This window comes from Lithobates pipiens, unplaced genomic scaffold (genome assembly GCF_037356315.1).
Source record: "Lithobates pipiens isolate NorthernLeopardFrog02 unplaced genomic scaffold, aLitPip1_a1.2 Scaffold_19, whole genome shotgun sequence".
NCBI lineage: Eukaryota > Metazoa > Chordata > Amphibia > Anura > Ranidae > Lithobates > Lithobates pipiens.
Window position 1 is genome coordinate 496,821,815 of NW_027507764.1, and position 20,954 is coordinate 496,842,768.

Here is a 20,954-nt window from a genome sequence, read left to right on the forward strand (position 1 = left end):
AGCAACTGGTTTGAAAAAAACAAAAAACTCTAGAAATCTGGTCAATTAGGCAGCAAATAATATAAGTAATGGAGGCTACTATTTTACATATCTCCCATCGACACTTATGTTTTGGTAGTCATTTGCGTAGATAAATGGTATGATGCTCTACCAACAGAAACTGTCATGTTTTAGCATTGTTGATCGTTCCAACTGTGTGCATTTTCACTATCATTTCATTGAACTACATGCACATTTGCTTTGTAAAACGCACACAAAAAAAAAAAAAGAATAAATCACTGATCTGAAGAAAAAAGGACATAGTTGGGAATATTGATCTCTGGAAACGTATAAATATTCATCCACGACCAAATTTTTCCCGTGCTTAGGTTTAAGCATATATGGCCACTAGGTGGTGCTGTAACTGTTTGCAAATGATGTTTTATCCAACGTCAGGATCACAAGCGATACACTAGCCCTCTTATTTGGAAAATATATGAGGGAAGAGAAATTTAGGTTTTACTGATGATCAAAAACACAAAACTAAAAAAATTCTAAAAGGTACCTTTCCCAATATCTTTGCCTTCCATATCCTTTAAAATCACTGATCTCCCTCTGGCAATGAGAACAGCATCTCCTTCCCATTTCTTATGCTTCTTCTTGGATGCCTTGCACCACACCACACTGAAATACTTCACAAGGGAACTGGCCTCTCCTTCCTCCTGCGCTTTTTTGGGTATCGTCTGGTCCACTAAGTGCACTATAGACGCAGATAAGAAAAGACTCATTTACAAGGTTAACAATATCCACCACAAATCTGATTTACATAGAAAACAGATCTATTAATATTAAACACACTGGTCTATTCTATTGGTAAATATAAATTGTGGATAAATACAGAGGGGTTTACAGGCATACCCAGCTTTTAAGTACACAATGGGGTTTATTTACTAAAGCTGGAAAGTGCAAAATCAGGCTCACTTCTGCATAGAAACCAATGAGCTTCTAACCCCAGATTGTTCAATTAAGCTTTGGTAATAAAACCTGGAAGCGGATTGGTTTCTATACAGAAGTGAGCCTGATTTTTCACTTTCCAGCTATAGTAAATAAACCCCATTGTGTACTTAAAAGTGGGGTATGCCTGTATTTACAAAAACTGGAGTGCGAAAAATCTGGCACAGCTCTGTATAGAAACCAATCAGCTTCCAGGTTTTTTTTTTGTCAAAGCTTATTTGAACAAGTTAAAGTTAAAAGCCGATTGGTTACACTGCAGAGCTGAACCAGATTTTGCATTCTCTAGTTTTAGAAAATCAACCCCAGAATGCGTACATGTGAACCTAAAGTACACCTCTATCCCAAACACCTAAACACACGGCTGCCAAAAAATTTGGTAATATTTGTGAAAGCCTTAGGGAGAAAATGACAGTCAAGCGCTCAAACGCAACCAAGGACAAACTCCATTTGTGGACAGTGATCAGATTTTCTTACAGTAGAAGTAAAGGCAAAACTTTTTTTTTCCAACTTTGAATAGAGTAGAGAAGGGTTATAACAACTATATAATTTTGTTTTGAATTACTGCTAAATAGATACTGTGTATATATTGTTACTAAGAAATCCCCGGAAACCTCTACTAATTCAGACTTTTTTTTTTCTCCTCTTCTTATCTTTACTTTCCTTTTCTTCTCTCTTTATTCTATCCTGTCTTCTCCTATTTTTTTTACATAGCAAAATGGTAGGGAAACAATCACTTTTATAATGTTCAATTATAATACAATAATAGTAAGCCCTAAATTCCTATTATAAGTAACTGAATCTTGTAGTAATTAATATTATTTCTTTATTACATATTACTCTAAGGCTGGGTTCACACTGCTGTGGCTACGAGAACCGGATGTGATTCGCACCGCACTGCAGTGCAAATCACATCCGATCTCTGTGCGATGCGAGTTCAGCCATACAGATAGTATGGCTGAATTTGCATCGCACCCGCCCCAAACTCGCACAGGACCCTTTTTTTGGTCCGCAGCAGAATCGGATCGCATTGGGTGCGATCCGACTCCTGTCCGAGTTTGCACTGCGATATGCGAACTGATTTGGAGGTGTCATTAACGTTTCACTGACACTCCCAGCACTTCGCATAGGGCAGTGTGAACTGTCGCCGGGAGGTATGCGATGCGGGAACCTGCAGCATTCCCGCATCGCTGCAGTGTGAACCCAGCCTAAAAGTTAAAAGTCTAACAACTTATTCATTTTTTGTTGCTCTTGATTATATAATTGTTAAAATTGATTGTAACACTTTAGTATTCTAAAAACATATAGACTACTTAAATCTTTAAATGCTTGTAACTACAAGAAATACTAAGATCTGATATGTAAATTCAACTAATGCTATCATTTAACCAGTTCCCGACCGGCGCACGCCGATGTACGTCAGCAGAATGGCACGGGCAGGCATATTGCCGTACAGGTACATCCATTTTTAAATGCCGCCCTGCCATCGCGATCAGTGTTCACTAACACAAAGCCCAGCCCCCCCACAGTTAGTAACATGCCCCTAGGAACCCTTAACCCCTACACTGCCACCCCCTGGTAAACCCCTTCACTGCCAGTGTCATTTACACAGGAATCAATGCATTTGTATAGCATTGATTGCTGTATAAATGACAATGGTCCCAAAAATGTGTCAAAAATGTCCGATGTGTCCGCCCCAATGTCCCAGTCACAATAATCAATAAGCTGATCGCCGCCATTACTAGTAAAAAAAAAAAATTATTAATGAAAATGCCATAAAACTGTTCTCTATTTTGTAGACACTATAACTTTTGTGCAAACCAATCAATAATCGCTTATTGCGATTTTTTTTTTTTTACCAAAAATATGTAGAAGAATACGTATCGGCCTAAACTGAGGGAATTTTTTATTTTTTTTATATATTTTTGGGGGATATTTATTATAACAAAAAGTAAAAAATTATGCGTTTTTTTCAAAATTGTCGCTCTATTTTTGTTTATATCGCAAAAAATAAAAAACCGCAGAGATGATCAAATACCACCAAAAGAAAGCTCTATTTATGGGAAAAAAAGGAAGTCAATTTTGTTTGGGAGCCACGTCGCATTACTGCGCAATTGTCAGTTAAAGCGACGCAGTGCCGAATCGCAAAAAGTGGTCTGGTCTTAAGCTAGCAAAATGGTCCATGTAATCAATATTTTGTTAATTGTACAAATGTTTATATTTTCAAAATCAATAAACAACCCGCCATCTTTTTTCATCTTGAACATGGTTAAACATTCAATAGCTTTATCAGTACGGGCAATATACGGCTTTATTTCAAAATTAGCGATAACATTTGGTAAAGAAGGCTAATGTCTGCAGTTAACAAAAATTTATTATTGCAAACATCAATGATATACAAATCTCATTAACCACTTTCAGACCGGACCAATTTGCTGGTCAAAGACCAGACCACTTTTTGCGATTCGGCACTGCGTCGCTTTAACTGACAATTGCGCGGTCGTGCGACGTGGCTCCCAAACAAAATTGACGTCCTTTTTTCCCCACAAATAGAGCTTTCTTTTGGTGGTATTTGATCACCCCTGCGGTTTTTATTTTTTGTGCTATAAACAAAAATAGAGCGACAATTTTGAAAAAAACGCATTATTTTTTACTTTTTGTTATAATAAATATCCCCCAAAAATATATAAAAAAACATTTTTTTCCCTCAGTTTAGGCCGATACGTATTCTTCTACATATTTTTGGTAAAAAAAATCGCAATAAGCGATTATTGATTGGTTTGCGCAAAAGTTATAGCGTTTACAAAATAGGGATAGTTTTATAGCATTTTTATTAATAATTTTTTATTATTTTTTTTTTTACTAGTAATGGCGGCGATCAGCGATTTTTACTGTGACTGCGACATTGTGGGGGACCCATCGGACATTTTTGACACATTTTTGGGACCATTGTCATTTATACAGTAATCACTGCTCTATAAATGCAGTGATTCCTGTGTAAATGACACTGGCAGTGAAGGGGTTAACCAGTGGGTGGCAGTGCAGGGGTTAAGTGTTCCTAGGGGTGTGTTACTAACTGTGGGGGGGTTGGGCTTTCATTTAGTGAACACTGATCTCTGCTCCAATCACATGGAGCAGAGATCAGCGTCACTAGTTGCTAGGCAGAATGGAGAAATGCTGTTTACTCCGCATTTCCTCCATTCGGCCGCTCCGTGAGACGATCGCGGGGATACCCGCGGCGATCGAGTTCGCGGGTCCCGCGACCGGACTCACGGGGGTCCCAACCAGCGCGGGAGCGCGCCGCCGGCGGCGCGCTCCCGATGGCAGGGCGGCATTGAATATTGGACGTACATGTACGCCAATATGCCTGCCCGTGCCATTCTGTCGACGTACATCGTCGTGCGCTGGTCGGGAAGTGGTTAAAAACAGCTAATAATCATAAGAAATGCCTACTACACAATATGATGATAGAAAATTGATTATATATTGCAAGGTACAAACTTCAAGATCGTACTTTAATGGAGGTCTTTAAGGGGATGGGGATGATGATGAAGCCCTTTGAACCCTGAAGTTAAAAATGACTGCTGTTCATGTTTTGAGAAGGAATTTTCATGTTAAAGTATAAATGTTAAAGTGGTTGTAAAGACTCAACATCTTCCTTGTGCAGCTCCCCCCCCCCCCTCAATACTCACCTGAGCCCCCTCTCGATCCAGTGATGGTCACGTGGCCTCAGCTGTCCTGGGTCTCTCTCCTCATTGGCTGGGACACAGCAGTTGGAGCCAGTGTCCTCAATGCAAGTGGCTTGCTTTTGGAGGCAGTGGTCAAGGGGGAGGAGTCAAGAGTGCCGGCAGCGTACCTGAGAAGAGGAGTATTGTGGCTGCTCTCTGCAAACTCATTACACAGAGAAGGTAAGGATGACATGTTTTTTATTTGAAAAGAACAAAAAAAAAACCTTTAGGGTCACTTTTAGGTTGGGCGCACATACATGCAGTGGGGGACACAGCATGTGATTTGGATAGGAATTGCACCGCATTCCTATTCAAATCACATGCAACGTCTGTGCAGTGCAATTTGAGCCATTCATTTATACAGCTCAAATCTAACTAAACCGGCCAAAAAAAAAACCCATGCAGGACCCCTTTTCTCTGCACTGGAATCAAATCGCATGGGTGTTCACACCTATGCAATCTGATGCTGTTAATCGCACTGTGTTTTGGGGTGTCATTACCTTAACATTGACACCCCCTCAGGTTCGCATGATGCTGTGCGATATCAATGCAGTGCTGAAAACGCAGGATTCGTTGCATTTCCTGCACTGTATCAATATGAACTGAGCCTAAACGCTAAAGTATAGGCGAACCCTGAAAATGAACTTCTCCTTTTGGTCTGGTAAATATTCCTTTGAAAGTGTTTTGTTATATCTGCTCAATGCGTTCAAGCATACATCGATTCAGCTTGTCAAAAAAGCAGAGCTGAATATTTTCTATTATTAGCTCTTCAAGTTTTTATCTTGGACTACAGAAAAATGAGTTCCTATGTTGTAGAGATGAGGATAGTGGGAAGGATTCACTAGTTTAGCTAAAGACAACTGAGTAGGGCTGACACCATCCAGTTAAAAAAAAAATGTTGCGCGTTGTCAGTCTACAACAAGAAATTGGGAGCAAAGTGCATTTCTGGCACATCAACAGGTATTATTCTTTACTCGCAGGGCTGCATTTTGTTTTGTTTCTTACGTTGACATACAGTATACATAGTTAGTCAGGTTGAAAAAAGACACAAGTCCATCTAGTTGAAACGAAAAATAAAAAATAAAAATACAATCCCATATACACAATCCTTCACCCACAGTTAATCTAGAGGAAGGAGAAAACCCCCAGAAAAGCATGATCCAATTTGCTACAGCAGGGGAAAAAAATCCTTCCTGATCCCCCAAGAGGCAATCGGATTTTCCCTGGACTAACTTTACCTATAACGGTTTGTACCTAGTTATTATATGTACATTTAGGAAAGGATCCAGGCCTTTTTTAAAGCAATCTACTGAGCTGGACAGAACCACCTCTGGAGGGAGTCTATTCCACATTTTCACAGCTCTTACTGTGAAGAAACCTTTCCATATTTGGAGCTGAAATATTTTTTCCCTCTAGACAGAGTGCCCCTGTGTCCTCTGATGACCTTAAAGTGAATAACTCAACACCAAGTTCACTTATGTATTTGTACATGTTGATCATATCCCCCTTAATCTCCTCTTCTCGAGAAGAAATATATTCAGTTTCTCTAACCTTTCCTCATATCTGAGCTCCTCCATGCCTCTAATCAGTTTGGTTGCTCTTCTCTGCACTTTCTCCAGTTCCCCGATATCCTTTTTGAGAACTGGTGCCAAAAACTGAACTGCATATTCCAGATGAGGTCTTACTAATGATTTGAACAGGGGCAAAATGATATCTCTCTATCTGGAGTCCATACCTCTCTTAATACAAGAAAGGACTTTGCTCACTTTGGAAACCGCAGCTTGGCTTTGCATGCTATTACTGTGCTTATGATTGACCAAAAACCCCCAGATCCTTCTCCACTATTGATTCCACGGTTGTACTCCCCCTGGTATGTATGATGCATGCATATTCTTAGACCCCCAAGTGCATAACTTTACATTTATTAATATTAAACCTCATTTGTCGCTTAGTTTAATTAGACAATTTGTCAATTAGACAGTGCCTTGAGGTTGGCTTGTAAATTGGAGACATCCTGTAAGGACATTATTCCACTGCATAGCTTGGTGTCATCTGCAAAGACAGAAATTTTACTTTTAATCTCAGACCCTATACCATTTATAAAGATATTAAAAATGAAGGGTTCCAACACTGAACCTTGGGGTACACTGCTGATAACCTTAGACTATTCAGAGCAAGAATCATTAACCACTACTCTCTGAATTATGTCTTTTAGCCAGTTTTCTATCCATTTACAATTAGAATTACAATTTACAATTAGATATTTCCAAGCCTTTACCTTACACATGAAACGTTTTTGCAAAATCCAAGTATACCATGTCCACCGCCACCCCTCTGTCCAAGGTTTTACTTACCTCTTCATAAAAATAAATCGGGTTTGTTTGACATCTTCTGTCTTTCATGAATCCATGCTGTCTGTTGCTTAAAATATTTTTTTCCCAGTAAGAACTTGTCTATGTGGTCTTTTATTAAACTCTCCAGTATTTTCCTGACTATAAAAGTCAGGTCTATAGTTACTTGGTAAAGACTTTGATCCCTTTTTTTTATTCATTGAAGTGTATTTTTCCCAAACAGTGTGACATAAAATAGTATCTAGGGACTCGTTAATGAATAGAATGGTACCATTGGATTGGCGCAAAGCCAATGTGGTGCCTATAGTTTAAAAGGGATCAAAGTCTTTACCAAGTAACTATAGACCTGTTAGTTTAACTTCTATAGTCGGGAAGATACTGGAGAGTTTAATAAAAGACCACATAGACAAGTTCTTGCTGGAAAAAGTATTTTAAGCAACAGACAGAAGTTGTCAAACAAACCTGATTTATTTTTATGAGGAGGTAAGTAAAACCTTGGACAGAAGGGTGGCTGTGAACGTGGTATACCTGTATTTTGCAAAAGGGTTTGACACAATTCCCCACACATGGCTCATGTGTAAGGTAAAGTCTACAGGCTTGGAAAGATCTTTTTGTAAATGGAGAGAAAACTGGATAAAAGACATAATTCAGAGATTAGTGGTTAATGACTCTTACTCTGAATGGACTAAGGTTATCAGCGGTGTACCCCAAGGTTCAGTGTTGGAACCCTTACTTTTTAATAACTTTATAAATGATACAGGGGTTTATTTACGAAAGGCAAGTCCACTTTGCACTGCAAGTGCACTTAAAAGTGCACTGAAAGTGCAGTCGCTCTAAATCTAAGGGGTAGATCTGAAATGAGTGGAAGCTCTGCTGATTTTATCATCCAATCAAGTGCAAGATAAAATGCTGGGTTTTTTTTTTCCCCCCTCGCATGTCCCCCTCGGATCTACAGCGACTTTACTTTCAAGTGCACTTGCAGTGCAAAGTGGATTTTCCTTTAGTAAATAACCCCCATAGGGTCTGAGATTAAAAGTAACATTTCTGTCTTTGCAAATGATACCAAGCTATACAGTGGAATAACGTTCTTACAGGATGTCTCCAAATTACAAGCCAAACTCAATGCACTGTCTAATTGGGCAACTAAGTGGCAAATGAGGTTTAATGTTGATAAATGTAAAGTTATGCACTTGGGGGCTAAGAATATGCATGCATCATACATATTAGGGGGAGTACAACTGGGGGAATCCATAGTGGCGAACACTCTGGGGGTTTTGGTAGATCATAAGCTCAATAATAAGATGCAATACCAAGCTGTGGTTTCCAAAGCGAGCAAAGTCCCTACTTATTAAGAGAGGTATGGACTCCATAGAGAGAGAGAGAGAGATCATTTTGCCCCTGTACAAATCATTAGTAAGACCTGGAATATGTAGTTCAGTTTTGCGCACCAGTTCTCTAAAAGGATATCGGAGAACTGGAGAAAGTTCAGAGAAGGGAAACTAAACTAATAAGATGCATGGAGGAGCTCAGCTATGAGGAAAGATTAGAGGAAATTAATGAATTCTCTCGAGAAGGAGATTAATGGGGGATATGATCAACATGTACAAATACATAAGTGGTCCATATAGTGAACTTGGTGTTGAGTTATTCACTTTAAAGCAGAGTTTCACCCAAAAATGGAACTTGTGCTTTAAGCACTCATCCTTCCGCCCAGTCGCACTGACTTCAAAGTAGTCCCTGTACTACTTTGGTCTGACTTTGATGCAAGTTGAGGTCCATAGACCTCAAGTTTACACAGGCATTTCCTGAAATCGCTGCAAAATCATGTCCGCAAAATCCCACGACTTTCAAGTCACAGCAGTATGAAAGGGGCCTAAGGCTCCATTCACATTTGTGCAACTTGTCATGCAACTTTGGACATCAAAGTTGCACGACAAGTCATTCCCAATGTTTTATAATGATACCCATTCATATATGTGCAACTTAACCACTAGCCGATCTGCCGTCATTATACTGCGGCAGGTTGGCTCTCCTGGGCAAATCGCCGTAGCTATACGTCGGCCCTTTAAATAGGCTTAGCAGGCCTATTTAAAGGGCCGACTGGAGGAAGGTCCGAAAGCTCTATTTTGTATCCCTGGGCCAGCATGTCTAGAATAAATGGGTTTTCTGTCATGCTTGCCCAGTGAGGAAGGGATTTCTGAAGACTTCCTCCCACTGGCAAGGACAAGTCATTGTGATTTATTGGTTGGTGCAGGAGGATGGAAAAGGACATTCCCTCTGCCTTTGCCCCTTTGTGCTGACTATCACAGACTTTGGGCTGCAGGAGAACCATGCATCTACCGATCAGAACATTGGATGTACCCATTCCATATAGGGCTGGCCCTCTTTCTGTTGTAGGCTGCGAAATTTGGACCTATGAGCTTTGGGGGTGATTGCGTATCTTGCCAGCAGTCACTCCTTGCTAGCTGGTAGTCTTTATTGTCTTCCCCAGGTATGGCTTCAAAAGCATCCAGTGCTCAATCAGACAGCTTGCTGATGAGGATGGTGACCCAGTCAGCTTCATCAATTTCCTGGGTCTCAAAGACATGAAGGTACCGGTCGATTTCCTCCACCCCATCCCGGAAGGATCGGAAAGCTGCGTAGGGTAGTTTCTTGTGGCTACTCCATTCTGCAGTTGCAGCACTCCCGATCTCCTTCTGAACCACCAGCATTTTCAAACATGTCATGTCTGCAATTATCTGGGTGATCACCTCTTGGGGGGAGTGATACTGTATAGCGTCAGCCGCCACTGGATCTCTCACTGGAGCTCGGCCATCTTGGGCCCCTCCATAACTGGACTTCTGCATAGGTCGCTGGCCTGGTCACTCTCCATCAACTTGGCAATTGGAGTTGCCTTTGACTTGTTGCTGGCGTTCTGTCCCCTTGATTCCAGCAGATCCTTGAGTGTGCTTCACTTAAGGCTGGAGTAGCAAAGATCCATCAGACAAGGTTCCGTTGGTGGTTTGGATGTTCCAGGCACAAGAAAGCATCCTACCGCTGCCAACCAAATGTGACGAAGTCTGGACACCCTGTTGGGTATTTCCGCCAAGAAGCTGCTTTCCAAGTCCTGGAACACGAGACCAATGTATCTGCCTATAGAAACCCCCAACAACCACACAACACCAGTCTCGGAGTACACTACAAAATGAACTGCTTTATTTTTAGAAACACACTGAATTTATACAGCAAACCATCAGATAAGGGCTACTCCTATTCTCTCACACAAAGGTCACCTTACACAGTAGAGCTAGTCCTATTATCATAACAATGACCTCCTTAGACAGTCCGGCTCCTCCCATAGGACTAACTTGTATAAGAACCCACAAACTATTAGTGACCAGCTCTGGATAACTTAAGAACACATTATAACACAGAGATTTCCAGGCCATGGTTCTCTTGCAGCCCAAAGTCCGTGACACTGACCAATTCCTTCTCTTCTCTTCGGGCTTACTGCCCTGTTCCTGAGGTTTTTTTTTAGATCGAAAAAGCCGCTTAACTGCCTGCTTTTTCTTTTTAACAGAAAAGATTTATTTTTATCAGCTGTCCTATCTAAAACTGAATCTAGATCAGGACCGAATAAAAGATCTCCCATAAATGGGAGTCAACACAATTTACTTTTAGATGCTCCTGGCCAGGTCTTCAGCCATAGGGGTCTCCTGACTGAATTGGTTAAGGCTGTGGATCTAGCTGACATCCTTATTGATTCTACAGATGCATCAGAAATTTAAGCCACAGTTGAGGCTAGGGTTAAAAAAGAATCCAGAATCTCCTGCTTGGGTGAATCTGCTATAATGTGGGCTTTTAGCTGATTTAGCCAGAACTCCATGTTTCTATAAACACAGGTAGTACCCATAGCCGGTTTGAGGTTGCCTATGAAGGATTGCCAAGCCTTTTTAAGCTGTTGATCCATGGGATCTTTTAATATTCCTATGTCTTCGAATGCCAAGTCGGTTGATCTGGAAACTTGGGAAAATGCCGTGTCCAATTTAGGAACTTTGTTCCACAGCGCCTCTGGGTCTTCACTGAACAGGAAGCATCTTTTATGCTCTCTTGGGAAAAAGTATTTTTTCTCTGGATTCGCCCATTCCTTTTTGATTGCTTCAGAGACTACTGAATGCACAGGGAAAGTGTGACTTTTTGTTTCACTAAGCCCTGCGTGCATTCGGTCATGCAGTGATAATTCTTTATTTTCTACACCTAAACCCAATGTTGCATAGACTGCTTTCAGCAGACTGTCTACTTGTTCTAAGGACAGTTTGAATCTTGCAGGTGCATATTCTGCCCCTTTCTCCTCCTCTGTGAGTGAGAAGGGGAATGCTCCCCCCTTGGATAGGAGGACTAGCTTCAGCCTCCACCGCTGGGATTCATTTTGAGCTCTGAGAGGACCCTGAGTAGTAGTTGGCTGACTCAGGGATGGTGTTGTAAGAGGAGAGAAAAAAGATTGGATAGTAGCATCTAGTGCTTCAGTATTAGGTAGACTGGTGTATACCAAAGCATATATAAGATTTTAGGTAAGAGGACTATCTTTACAAGATTCGGCCCATCCCCCCCAAAGGGAGACGTGCCCAAATTTAGTTTTTTGCTTAAGCATTTCATAGAGAGGAGCTATATTAAGTGATATATAGTCCGCTGGATCTCTGTTGGTCCGTATCCCAAGGTATATGATGCTGTCTACTCTTTGTAAGGGAAGTTCAGCTCCATCTTTAGCCGGTGGAAAGCTGTCAAGGGGGAGTATCTGGGACTTGTGCCAATTAATATGAGGTCCAGAGAAGGTTCTGAAGCACTCTATCAGGGTTAATACCGTCAGGAGGGAATCAACTGAATCATCCAGGTATAGCAGATTATCGTCTGCATAAGTGCTAATGGTATCTGTTACTTCCCCTTTACTGAGTCCCACTACTTCTGGGTGTGTACATATAGCTATCGCCAGCAGTTCTGCCACCAGTGCATATAGCAATGGCGACAGGGTACACCCTTGTCTTGTTCCCCTGGAAAGGGGAAAGTGCCCGGAGGGCCATCCATTAGCGACTACCCTTGCCATTGGGGTTTGATATAGCAGCTGTACTCACTTTATAAACCTTGGGCCCAGTCCAAATTTGCTCAGGCAGGTCCAGAGGCACCATTTTGAATAAGTGGAATAAAATTACACTGGTAAGCCATCTGAGCCCGGGGTTTTAGACCTAGGCAACTCCGCTATAGCTCCAGAAATCGCAACTGCTGTCAGTGGTGACTCCAGCTCCTCGACCTGCTTCTCCGTTAACTGGGGGGAGAGGCAGCTCGGAGAGGAACAAGTCCATCGCAGATGTATCACTGTGGCCCGTGTTGCAAAAAAAGTCTCTAAACTGTAAACACGCAGCTACGTTCCATCACTAGTGTACCTTTAGGAGAGTGAAGTGAGATAACTACGGGTGGTCTCTCCTCACAATACACCAGATAGGCTAGAAGTTTCCCTATCCTTTCCCCATGCTCGAACAATTTTTGTCTGTGAAAGAATAGCTTAAGTTTAAACTATTCATAATGCATTAGATCGACCACCCTGGATCTTAATTTAATGGCATTAGCCTTTTCAATGGTGGGGTCCCCCAAATACTCCCTCTCAGCTGTAATCAAGTCCTCTGTCACCTTGTCGATGGCCTGTGCTGAAGTGCGCCCTCATTTATAGCTAGGTATTGGTCCCAGTCTGCAGCAATGTCATCATCTTCTGGGAACCACGTTAGCCAGAAGGGGTTTAGCCTCCATGTGGCTGGTGGTTTATCATGAGGTAGGGACAGTGTGGCCCAATAGGGACAAGGGTCAGAGAGAGATCTAGAGGAGAACCCCACTCCAGTCAGTCTTGGTAGCAGGGATTGGAATAAGAGGATGAGGTCAAAGCGGGACATGGAATGGTGAGATGGGGAGAAGCAAGAGTATGCCCTCGTCATGGGATTCTTAGACCTCCAAGTGTCTATTAGGTTAAAGTCCATCAGCATCCTAGTCAGGTGGGCTGGTGGTGAGGTGGCCGTGGACCTGCATAGTCTATCCATGTTAGGATCAAGAACATTATTGAAATCTCCCAGCCACACTACTGGAATAGAGGGTGTAGTGCCATGAAGCCAAACCCAGCTGTCAGGATAGCCAAACTGAACGGTGGTGGTACATAGAAAGCCAGTAGCAGTAATATTTTCCCATGTAATGTAACCTTCAAGAACACAAATCTACCCTCCAGGTCAATCTCTGAGTCCTGAAGCTCAAAATGTGTGGTCTTTGAGATAAGGACTGACATCCCTCTAGAGCAGTGGTCATTAACTCTGTCCTCAGGGCCCACCAACAGGCCAGGTTTTGCGTTTTACCTTGGGGAGATGCAGACTAGAATACTGCAATCACCGAGCAGCAAATTATATCACCTGTGATGTATTTCAGTTATCTTGCAAACCTGACCAGTTAGTGGGCCCTGAGGACAGGGTTGATGACCACTGCTCTAGAGTGAGCGGTGTAGACTGAGTGGTAGGCCCAGTCTATCCATGGGCGTTTAAATGGCCTCAGCACTGGGCCTTCAGCATGCGTTTCTACTAGTACAGCAATATCTGCATGTTGTTTCTTAAAGCGGTTCTTCACCCTAAAGGGGAAGTTCCGCTAGTATTATCCCTCCCCCCCTCCGGTGCCACAATCGGAACCTTTCGGGGGGGAGGGGGGTGCAGTTACCTGGATAATCCAGGTAACTGCACCCACTTCTGGCCAGACCGCCGCATGGCTCCGCCCACCCCTGCATGGCTCCGCCCCCCCCCCCCCGTTGTGTTCTGGGAAGCACACAGTTCCCAGAGACACAGCGGGGAACCAGCGCAGCGCGACTCGCGCATGCGCAGTAGGGAACCGGGCAGTGAAGCCCTCATGCTTCACTTCCCGATTCCCTGACAGAGGATGGCGGCGGTGGCTGCAGCGAGACGAGCGCTCGCTCGTCATCTGCCGCCGACATCGCTGGAACCTGGGACAGGTAAGTGTGATATTATTAAAAGTCAGCAGCTGCAATATTAGTAGCTGCTGGCTTTTAATATTTTTTTTTTTAGGTGCAGCTCCTCTTTAAGTACTGAGAATATGGCTGACCTTATAACAGGGTCCCTCATGCCGCGAACATTCCATTTAAGGAATTTCAAAGTGCCCATACCACAGAGTGGAAAATAAATTGTGGAGCTCCAGACCTCAGAGTCCCCCCAAGATCTGTCTGTACACAAAGTAGTAAGGGATATTTCGCATCAGCATAGCCAGTTTGTCATTGTGGCATATACAAAAGTCCATAACCTAGTACATCAACTTGTCTTTTAATACTGAAAAACATACAACCCCCCCCCCCCGCCCCGACCCAAACTGGTGCGGGCATGAACCCTTAACTACCAACGTGCCATCAAAAAAGTCCAACCTGTGAAGGAAAAGTTAAAAAGTTATCAAATTCTGTAAGTGCTTCGTTAACACATGGGTAAGAGGACTGCTTCCAGTCACACATTGTCAGTGTATCCCAGCACTGATCAGATTGTTCCTATTCAGGTTATAGGTTTTGTAGAATGGGGCGAAACGTCACTGCATAATGTTACACATTAAAGGACGTTGCTCACTTTACTTAGTGAATTCACTAGGGTAATGTCTTTCTCCACCGGATCAGGCTATCAAATGCAAACTGTTTTTTGGAGTGATGATGAAAAGAGAAGGGAGATGAGTTGAGCCAAAAGGTGGACATGTAAACCGTAGGGTGTCCCAGGGTACAAACATCTGGGAATGGATGTGTAGGGCTGGTGTCTGTAATGTTCGTCATTAACAACCATTAGGCTTCTTAATGGGAATTTGTATCCAGGGCTGAACAGAGCCCATGCGGACAAGGTGTCATGTAAGCCTAGGTCACGTTTGTGCAGTTAGTGGACACTTTGAGCAATTAAAAAAAAAGGGGTTAAACTGTGGATACTCCAACATGTAAGGAGGTGGTTGGGTATAGGATTGCAGGATCAAATAAAGGGAAATGGGACTCAGTTACTTATCTGTGTGTCTCCCTCTGTTCAATCCACGCTAAGGCGGCCTCAGAATCCTCAAAGAAGTGTGTTCTATCCTCCCCCTCCACACGCAGACGAGAAGGGAACAGCATAGCATATTTGACATTCTTGATGCGGAAGCGCCTTTTAAACTCAGTGGACGACTTGCGTCTGCGTTGTACCTCTGTGGAGAAATCAGGGAATACAGCAACCATTTTGTTTCCAAAGGGAATGTTTCCCTTCTCTCTCTTGAGGAGTAAGATGGCATCTCTATTTCTGAAGTTGAGGAACTTCGCAATGAAGGTGCGGGGGTTGCTCCAATTGGTGGTGGTCTACCCGACATGTGATGTGCTCATTCGACGACAAACCTAGGGGAGAAAGCCTCCTTCCCATAAGTATCACATAACAGCTTTTCCAAAAATGTAGGGGGTCTTTCCCCTCCACCCTCTCTGGCAGACCAATGAACCCAAGATTACATATGCAGAGTCTGTTCTCAATGTCATCCTGCTTCTGCAGAAGCTGGTTCACTTGCAACTGCATGGCATCTGTGGAGTTCTGAAGGGGGGGGGAGAGAATCCTCCACGCTGCTGAGACGGGCTTCTGCCTCTGTGACACTCTACCTCAACTTTTGAAAGTCCTGCCAAGGATATATCGACTTTCATCTCTTCAATCTTGGTTGTGAGATTTGTCTGGCATGTTGTAAATGACATGTTGTGATTGCTTCCAGCACTTTTGCAGTGTCTGCTCGCATGGATGTGTCCTCCTCCAGTGGATCGCCACCATCTTGGTCTTGTGGGTCCTGTTCTTGGAGGCGATATTTAACAAGTTTAGCCACAGCATCCGTGGCTTTTTTTGGTGGTGAAATGCTCCAGGCATGTTCCCCTTGCGGAGGTGATAGTCAGCGGACCTTCGGTAGCGTATGTAGTCATAGGATTTATAATGCAGGACATTCGGCCGGCGGAGCTCAGGTCCCTATCGTCCTATCACTTGCCGCTCCAGGCCACGCCCCCTGGTAGTAGCATCTAGCTCTTTAACTGATGCGATTAAATTGCTGCATGCAGAAGAAGCTTCTCCCTTAACTAAGAAGTCAATGCAAATTTAACACAAAACCCTCTGGAAACTTCATTTTACTCGAGGGACACCTCTTTTTGATCGTTGGATCAGAGCTCTTTAGCCTGCTAAAAAAATTACAAAAAAAGAACACCAGAGCATCCCAGTGAGTCAAATCTACCTCCTAACGGGCTCACCACAGGTGCACAGGTAGTACAACAGCCAACCACCTGTGCCCAGACAGGCCCCAGCCACCAGGGGGAAAAAATGGAAAGAGAGAAGCACCACAGTATGCAGGGTAGACCCCCCCATACCTGGGACTTGCTGGTGCCTCTCCCACTTGCTGCTGCCACAGAGTCCATTATGGTGCTGCTTGTTAGTGCCCTAGAACACCGGTTCCAGAGTCCATCAGCGCTGCTGTGCCGGGCCGCAAATGGAGTACAGGCACCAGGACCGCTCCTCCCCCTCTGCAATTTCTGGTGGAAATGACGCTGCGCCTATTCCCCCAGGTGCCGGCCCCTGCCACATACCTCATTTCCAGCCGGCTGAGTCTCTACTCTGCCACAAAAAAAATAGCGGTGGCCTGTAACCCTGGCATGCGGGGGGAGCCCTGTGAATGGCTGAAGCGACCTAGGAGCGGCTCCAGAAACATTCAGGCTCTCTCTGAGCTGAAGAGGAAGAAGGAGCCCACTTACTAGCTACCCTTGGTGCACGTGGGAGGGATGGACTCTCTAGAGGTAAAAAGGTATGGTGGGGTAGGCAGTCTGGCCTCAGGACAGCACCTAAGGAGACCCCGACTCCCACTTGGTGTTCCCTTGCCGGAGGAAACACAAAAACTGGCAAGCTGTGGAGGGAAGCCTCCTCTTAAAAAAGTTTTAAGAGTTGGTGTTTCCTGTTTCCTAGTGGGTGAAGCCACTCTCTCAGGTGCTGTCCTAAAAGACGTTTAGGGAAGAATGAGACAAAAGAAAAAATAATTTCAGAACGTTTTTCACCTTTAACGTGACCTACAAACTGTATAACTCAATTGAAAAACAATCTGAAATCTTTTAGGAGGGGGAAGTAAAAATAATAAAATAAAATGTGGTTGCATAAGTGTGCACACCCTCTTATAACTGGGGATATAGTTGTGTTCAGAATTAAGAAATCATATTCAAACTCATGTTAAATAGAAGTCAGTACACACCTGCCATCATTTAAGGTGCCTTTGATTAACCCCAAATATAGTTCAGCTGTTCTAGTAGGTATTTCCGATATGAAAAAACTCGCCACCGCCCTCATCTATAGCTGGCTATAGCAGTAAGCAGCATTGGAAGGCTGAATCAGATAACAAGGCTTGGGGAATGCCCAGGAAAAACCCAAGCCTACTTACCACCAGCTTGCAGACAACCAAATTAACCTAACAGTAAGTTAAAAACAGGGGTTTAGTCAGCACGCATTTGCAAACGCATGCATAAGCCACAGAGCCTTGTCAAGGCACCCTGGTATCTGTGGTCCTAACACTAAAATACGAGTGTCCCCACAGTGGAGGCACATGCATTCTAATGGATAGATGAGGGCAGGTGAACTGAAGGGGAGCCCACCCCTTCTTAAAAGGTATATGCAGCACACCAAACACCCAGCATGTAGCACAATGGCTGCAAAGTTGTTGGTGCATTGCTGGACCAATACAAATACGATATGAAAAAACTTGCCACCGCTATAGCAGTAAGCGGCATTGGAAGCCCGATTTAGATAACAACAAGGTCTGGGGAATGCCCAGGAAAAACCCAAGCCTCGCAAGCTGGTGGTAAGTAGGCTTAGGTTTTTCCTGGAAATTCCCCAGGCCTTGTTATCTGATTCAGCCTTCCAATGCCGCTTACTGCTATAGCCAGCTATAGATGAGGGCGGTGGCGAGTTTTTTCATATCGTATTTGTATTGGTCCAGCAATGCACCAACAACTTTGCAGCCATTGCGCTACATGCTGGGTGTTTGGTGTGCTGCATGTACCTTTTAAAAAGGGGTGGGCTCCCCATCAGTCCACCTGCCCTTATCTATCCATTAGAATGCATGTGCCTCCACTGTGGGGACACTCATATTTTAGTGTTAGGACACCAGATACCAGGGTGCCTTGACGAGGCTCTGTAGCTTATGCATCCGTTTGCAAATGCGTGCGGACTAAACTCGTTTTTAACGTACTGTTAGGTTAATTTGGTTGTCTGCGAGCTGGAGGTAAGTAGGCTTAGGTTTTTTCTGGGCATTCCCCAGGCCTTGTTGTTATCTAGTAGGTATTTCCTGACGTTTTCTTAGGTCACATCCTACAGCAAAAGCCATGATCCGCAGAGAGCTTCCAAAGCATCAGAGGGAGCTCATTGTTAAAAGGTATCAGTCAGAAGGGTAAAAAATTATTTACAAGGCGTTAGATATACCATGGAACACAGTGAAGACAGTCATCAAGTGGAAAAAATATGGCACAACAGTGATATTACCACGAACTGGACATCCCTCAAAAATTGCTGAAAAGACAAGAAGAATACTGGTCAGGGAGGCTGCCAAGAGGCCAACAGCAACATTAAAAGAGCTGTAGGAATATCTAGCAAATAATGGCTGTGTGGTACATGTGACAATAATCTCTCGTATTCTTATATCTGGGCTATGGGGTAGAGTGGCAAGATGGAAGCATTTTCTTACAAAGAAAAACATCCAAGCCCAGCTAAATTTTACAAAAACACATCTGAAGTCTCCCAAAAGCATGTGGGAAAATGCGTTCTGGTCTGATGAAACCAAGGTTGAACTTTTTGGCCAAAATTCCAAAAGATATGTTTGGTGCAAAATTAATACTGCACATCACCAAAAGAATACCATACCCACAGTGAAGCATGGTGGTGGCAGAATCATGCTTTTGGGCTGTTTTTAGAGGGAAATACAGGAATTAGGTAGAGGGAATTATGAACAGTTCCAAATACCAGTCAATATTGGCACAAAACCTTCAGGCTTCTGCTAGAAAGCTGAACAAGAAGAGGAACTGCATCTTTCAGCATAACAACCCAAAGCATACATCCAAATCAACAAAGGAATGGCTTCACCAGAAGAAGATTAAAGTTTTGGAATGGCCCAGCCAGTGCCCAGACCTGAATCCGATTGAAAATCTGTGGGGGGGATCTGAAGAGGGCTGTGTACAGGAGATGATCTCCCAATCTGACAGATTTGGAGTGTTTTTGCAACGAAGAGTGGGCAAATATTGCAGAGTCAAGATGTAATACCCAATTGCAGAGTCAAGATGTAATACCCAAAAAGACTGAGTACTGTAATAAAATCAAAAGGTGCTTCAACAAAGTATTCGTTTAAAGAGTGTGCACACTTCTGCAACCATATTATTTTAGTTTATTTTTCTTCCCTCCACCTAAAAGATTTCAGTTTGTTGTTCAACTGAGTTGTACCGTTTATAGGTCACATTAAAAAGGTGGAAAAAAAAGTTCTGAAATGATTTCTCTGTCTTATTGGTTTACATCACAGAAACATTACATTTTAACAGGGGTGTATAGACTTTTTATATCCACTACATATTAAAAAACGCAATTTTAGATTTTTGGCTAAGTGCATCCTGCATTTTCGGTACCAAAATTTCCATTCGGTGCACCTCTACTAGCTTTATTCATTTTAAACTTTTTATCGTTTCTAAGCCACTGCAGTCAGATTTTTTCTTGCAGAGAGAAGCACAGAGCCATGAACAATGAATACGGTGGTATAATTTGTAAACAAACCCAAGTGATCACTGACTGGCTGTCAGTATTTAGTCTTGGTTCACACTATTGCCAACTGGATGCGAGTTTCACCGCATCCAATTTGCATGTCAGAAGATTGTGACCGTCGCTCAAAGGAGCCGGCTCACACAGCTCCAGGACGGCTGCAGAGCGAATTGCACAGGAGTCCTATGCATCTGTTTTCCGGTCTGTTTCAGGTCCAAATTCAGCCAAAAATTCACACCCCAAAATCAGACCTAAAAACAGAGAACAGGGACGCACCGGACCTCTGCTGTGAGCCGCTTCGCATGGCAGATTGAACCCAGTCTCATATGATCAATAAGCATGAAATAAGTTGCAGAACAGGGAACCAAAGTAAGGAATGTTAATCTGCAGATTGTAGGGTTTAGGCATTAAAGAATGGCAAGCATAGACAACTTACTCTTCCAGGTGCCTGGCCTGGGAGATGAGATTTTGCATGTTAGCAGCCTTCCTTGCTTTTAAACCACAGAAAACACAAGAAATAATCGACCAAGTTCCGAACAGTTTTTTCTTTTTTTTTTCTTTTAAACAAAGACATAGCCATTTTCCACAGTGCAACATTTAAAGGTTTATTTTTATTCTTTTGAAACAAAATACTTTATACAGTGATAAATCAAAAACCGAGATGTATTAAAAACAAAAAAAATGTAAACAAATTACATATAGAATATTACAAATTACAGTACATATTCCCTGCAGTCCCATTAAAGGGACCAGTCAAAAATAAAATAAAAATATTGAATAATTGTAAAATTAGTTTTTTACATTATGTCTTGATACTAGAGAAAAATGGATGAGGACAGAGCCAAGGACAGGACATTCTTTTCTAGTGTTTACAGGATGTAATTACTGCAACAGTACATGGTCTGATTTTTTGACTTGTTCTCTTTAAATAGTAAAGGCTCTCAGATAAGAAATCTTAAATAGCTTAATATTGAACCACAGGTCGCAAAATCAAGACTTGATCATTTATTTATAAATTCTTATTTACAATATCATCATTACTTAACAAATAACTTTTTAAATAATTACGTAGGACA

General features: G+C 42.8%; 1 protein-coding gene across 2 annotated transcripts in view; it reads right to left on the minus strand.

Annotated features, from left to right (window-relative positions):
- RAD54B (RAD54 homolog B) overlaps positions 1 to 20,954 on the minus strand; it is a 165,589-nt gene that overhangs the window by 85,418 nt on the left and 59,217 nt on the right. For both annotated transcript variants that reach the window (XM_077493041.1, XM_077493040.1), the window contains exon 4: positions 545 to 739. In XM_077493041.1, the coding sequence (XP_077349167.1) occupies positions 545 to 739 (195 nt within the window). The remainder of the gene's footprint in view (positions 1 to 544; positions 740 to 20,954) is intronic.